Consider the following 4,941-nt stretch of genomic DNA (forward strand, 5'->3'; position numbering starts at 1 on the left):
AGTGCGACGGCTACCCACCACCGGGACCTCCACTTCCGCTCCCCATCATGACGCCGAAATCAACTTCCTCCTCCCTTAATAGCTGCTGGGTCTGCGACAACGCTCAAGCAAGGCATTCATGTTCGTGAGAGGATGGGAATTAGGGTTTATTTATTTGAGACTTAGCGACTAAATTGATATAATACTCTAAACATATCTCGTCAGCAACACACACACCATGACAGGTGTTACTTGTATTGCCAGCTCACGTTCCAGGTCAGCAGATTTCTAATGGTAGCGTCACGAGGTTAACAAAAGGACGAACGCGATTTAAAAAATTTCATTCAAGGAATATTTTGATTAAAAAAATTATTTGGAGACGAAAACGGAGAACGCGTGATCTTTTAGGGACGATTTTGAGTATTAACTCGATATATAACTATAAAAATATTACTCATCATATTTGTATAAATCTCAACCACCAAATACAGATAAGAAATCTTAATTCCCAAGAATAAGGGAGTCAAAAAATCAATCTTTGTTGAAAAAGAAAGGAACGCACTGGACTAAATGTTTATCTATCAGTTTGTTAGGATTAGAAGAAAAGAAAAATGAGGTTGAATATAGAAAATGCTAGTCCCATATCAAGAATTCCTATGAATGGGAAACGGGAAAATCTCAAGAGAAAATTTTGTTGATTAATGTTATCTTAATTTTAGAAAAGAAGCCAAGCCAGCAAATAATTCAGCCTTTTTTTCTTGATTGCATCAGTTAATTTAGCCGTTGAGGATAGCATTGAAAACCCTAAAATATTCAAACTATTTGTTCATGGAAAGGGGGGGAGTGCATGTTTGTTAAAACCCTTCTTCCTCTTTCAATTGTTCTCCTTGGCTCTCTCTTTTGAGAAAGTTCCGTTTAAAAAATTTATCTTTTATTTTAATTGGTTTTCCTCCTTGCCCCTTCTCCCAATAACCCTCAATCTTTTATTTGTATGCATATATATGTCTCCCTTTTTGCACTATTATTACCAACCTAATTTGTTAATTAATATTCATTTCCGACAACAATCTGTTATTGATTTTTTATATTCCTGCAGGAAGAAATTAAAAAACAGGTTGGGACATTAATCTGTTCAGCTCTTGTTGATTCTTCTATAATAATATGATATATTTTCTTATCACTTTTAGCTTTGTTAATTCCAGATTTTTCAGTCAAGATATATAATATAGAGAGAGTTAATTATAATATTAAAGCATGGCTAATGTGGGTTTTTGCGGTTTGAAGCCAATGCTCTTTCGCCGCAAGACGAATATTTTTGAGGTAAATAGCTCTGTAAACCCTTCCAGAACAAACTCAATATATGGATATTAGAGAAAATTATTTGAAGGAAGATGATATTGCATTGTATCATTAAACCTTTCAAATGGAGACAATTATTATAGGTTTTTTTCTCAGGGATGAAATTCTGAAAAAGCTATAGAAGGTTTAGGAAAGGAAATTCAGTTTAGGGTTAGCAATTAATATGAAATGTTATACAATATGTGATTTTATGACACCATTTGTAATATATGGTTTTGTAGGGAATAAAAGCGTTTGGGTCGCCCAAGAAGTCTTCAAGGGTAAGGGAAAAGGAAAAAGAAAAGAAAAGGAGCAAACCGAGCACTAATAATAATAATAATGATAATAAGTGTTATACTAAGTGTATACCAAAACCAGCTATTAAAATTAGCCACAAGTATAATGGAGATTCAATGGAGTTGTCATTTATAGGAGCAGACCAATTGATTTTAATGGTAGAGATCCATAAGAAGATAATGTCATTCAGGGACATCATGGATCTTTCTCTATGTAACAGTTCTGCTTCCTTACGTGAGGTCAGAAAAATTGTATTATATTATTATTTTAATTTCTCCTTATCATTGTTGGCATCATAATGAACTTGTGTTTTATAAATTTGTAAATCATGTGCAGATTGTATTGAAAACCTTGGAGGATCTCCAGAAGGTTTATCCAGCGATCATACCAAAAAAGGAAGTGGCAAAGATTAAAGACAAGTCTACGGATCAGGTTTTTTTTCAAGAATCGTTAATTTAATGTGAAATTAATAGTTGAGAATTTTTAAATAATTTGATAAATTTGACTAAATTATTATCTAATATTTTTCAACTAATACTAAATTTTAAATTGTATTAATAATAATATTGATTGAATAGAAAATGTTACTAGGCTATGGCGTATTTGGGCTCGGCGTTGAAGTGTCTTGGAGAGTCGTGGATGGAGAACAATGATTTGAAGGAAAAGCTGAAAATCGTGCTACCAACATGCAAGGATGAAAGCAACATGAGCAAAATTGGTGAAAGCATGTTGGTGACACTAGAGAGCTTGATGAAGTTGGCAAGTGAGAAGTTCGATGACGTGGAAGAAGAAGAAGAGGAGGAGGAGCATGAAAGGAGCAATAAATCGTTGAATTCGTTTTCAGATACAACAAGCAGCAATCACAGCTTCTCTCTTTCGTCTTCTCCGATGACACCAACATCAGTTCTTCCATGCGCCTCTCCCCTTCTTTATTCCCTCAGGGTTCAAGCCGTCGGTAAACTCAACCCTATCGATATCAAGCGCTTGTCTTTCCACATGTCACCAACGCGCATCAAGCTTCAAGAGGAACAACACCTTAACAATCAAACAATCGAGGAACAAACTAGTTCTCACCAACTAGGGTTTCATTTCGACACTATTATTCACCAACCTCCAACTTTAACATCAAATCCCAATCCACCACCAATACCTTCACTTCTACCACCACCACCACCACCTCCTCCTCCTCCTCCTCCACCTCCAGTACTCAATGGAGGATCAGTTGTAACACTACCACCTCCGCTGCCGCCTTCTTCTCCACCAGCACCACAACTACCTGGAATAGCAGATGCAATGTTGCCACCGCCACCAATGCCGCCGCGTAGAGGTGGAGGATCGCCACCACCTCCTCCTCCCGGTGGAGTAGGGAGTAGGTCCTTGCGCGCCAAGGCAACTACTAAGTTGAAAAGGTCAGCACAATTAGGCACCCTTTACCGAACTCTTAAGGGAAAATTGGAAGGCTCTAGCGTCACCAACAAACCCTCCGGCGGGAGGAGGGTTGCGGCTGCCGCCACCGGAGCTGGAAAACAAGGAATGGCCGACGCTTTAGCTGAGATGACAAAGAGGTATTCTTGCCACAATTGAAATCTTTCAAATTTTGTTTCGGCAACTAAAAATATATATTAAATGGAATTATTAGATCCACTTACTTCCAACAAATAGAAGAAGATGTTGAGAAGTACACAAAACAAATCGTAGAGCTGAAGACTGTTCTTACCAACATGAAGATAAACGAAATGGCCGAACTGAACAAGTCTCACAGGGAAGTTGAATCCGTTCTTGAGAAACTCACTGATGAATCACAGGTCTCTAGCTACCTTAGATAAAATAAATAAGCTTATCTTCTATGGATCCATCTTTGCTACGCTTATTCATGTGTTATGATTCTTGTTTCAATTATTAGGTGCTAGCGCGGTTTGAAGGTTTCCCCACAAAGAAGTTGGAAGCTCTAAGAATGGCAGCAGCAATGTACGATAAGTTGGATTCAATACTCTCTGAACTTCGAAATTGGAATCTTGTGTCTCCATTGGCTCACCAACTTGACAAGGTTGAACGTTACTTCAACAAGGTAGGTAACTAAATTTGTTACCATTTAAATATAAATTATTAATACTATATACCTTAAAAATGAAACATAATAATGCAGATCAAAACCGATTTAGATGCCTTGGAACGAACCAAAGATGAAGAAGCAAAGAAACTTAAAAGCCATAACATCGAATTTGACTTCCATATTCTAGTAAAAATCAAGGAAGCAATGGTGGACGTTTCCTCAAATTGCATGGAGTTAGCACTGAAGGTACATATATATCCATTATCCAACTTAATAATTAGGATATATATATATATATATAATTTGCAATTTGCTAAACTTGTATATATGTTGCAGGAGAAGCGAGATAATGATGGTAGCAAGAACGAAGCAGCAAAACAAGAATGTTGCAAATTGCTATGGAAGGCATTCCAATTTGCTTTCAGAGTCTATACATTCGCTGGTGGACATGATGATCGTGCTGATAGGCTAACAAGAGAACTAGCACAGGAAATAGAGAAGAACCCTATCAATCCATCCATTTCAATCATGAACAAAGAAAAGAAAATTGCATGATATAATTAATAATATGGAGTTAAAAAGAACAAAACAAAACAAAAAAAATCTGGTTTCAAACCCATATATGTATATATATGAGGTCCCCTTTATTTTTTTATTTTTATTAGCTCCAAAAAGCCATGTGTATAGTAAATGTTGCTTGGCTACTTGGAGATTAAATCTTAAAATTTTTTTATTAGGAACTAGTCATGCTTGGAGAGTTTTCAATATTAATTATGGAAACTCTATTGTAATATTATTATGATGAAGCATTGAAGCTAAACTAATTAATAAACTTGCAGCTTCATGCTCTAATCTGTATGTTCTATATATACTACATATTATATATTATTGGAGTTTTAGTTTTTTTTTTTTAAAGACATTTAATTTATTTTATTCATCAGAAGAGAAAAAAAAATATTATCCAAAATGAAGGACATAAGCGAAAAAAAAAAGGAAAGGATTTTTTAAAGACTTAATTTCACTCACAGATGAGATAAAAGTAATTAAGTAAACTAAAAAAATGAAAAGGTATAACAAAGAGGGAGCTAGCGTTGAGGACGCAGCAGATGAGCAAGGATTTCTTAATAATGTTTGGCAGCGTTGGTAACAATCATCTCCGAAGGAGTAACTCGTTACTTAAATACTCTTTGATTTCGGTCATTCCAGATACTCTATATCAAAATCGCCGTGAGAAGAAGCCTGCTGCCTCTGGTTGGTGTTCTAGAAGACTCACT

The 4,941-nt window shown here is 35.8% G+C and overlaps 1 protein-coding gene across 1 annotated transcript; it reads left to right on the forward strand.

Annotated features, from left to right (window-relative positions):
• The first annotated feature begins 838 nt into the window (after positions 1–838).
• LOC107633621 (uncharacterized) lies at positions 839–4,560 on the forward strand. Its single transcript, XM_016337226.3, has 9 exons — positions 839–1,093; positions 1,182–1,299; positions 1,560–1,853; positions 1,951–2,046; positions 2,206–3,179; positions 3,254–3,419; positions 3,518–3,682; positions 3,761–3,913; positions 4,004–4,560. The coding sequence occupies exons 2-9, from the start codon at positions 1,234–1,236 to the stop codon at positions 4,220–4,222; spliced, it is 2,133 nt and encodes a 710-aa protein (XP_016192712.1). The 5' UTR covers positions 839–1,093; positions 1,182–1,233; the 3' UTR covers positions 4,223–4,560.
• Positions 4,561–4,941: the final 381 nt, after the last annotated feature.

This window comes from Arachis ipaensis, chromosome B3 (assembly GCF_059453495.1).
Source record: "Arachis ipaensis isolate K30076 ecotype BB chromosome B3, ASM5945349v1, whole genome shotgun sequence".
Classification (NCBI taxonomy): Eukaryota; Viridiplantae; Streptophyta; class Magnoliopsida; order Fabales; family Fabaceae; genus Arachis; species Arachis ipaensis.

Bases quoted from the DNA above. Each gene is read 5' to 3' on its own strand.
- LOC107633621 (XM_016337226.3), top strand. From the start codon at position 1,234: ATGGCTAATGTGGGTTTTTGCGGTTTGAAGCCAATGCTCTTTCGCCGC. The intron at 3,180-3,253 runs GTATTCTTGCCA...TGGAATTATTAG, and splicing joins TTAGCTGAGATGACAAAGAG to ATCCACTTACTTCCAACAAA. The intron at 3,914-4,003 runs GTACATATATAT...TATATGTTGCAG, and splicing joins GCATGGAGTTAGCACTGAAG to GAGAAGCGAGATAATGATGG.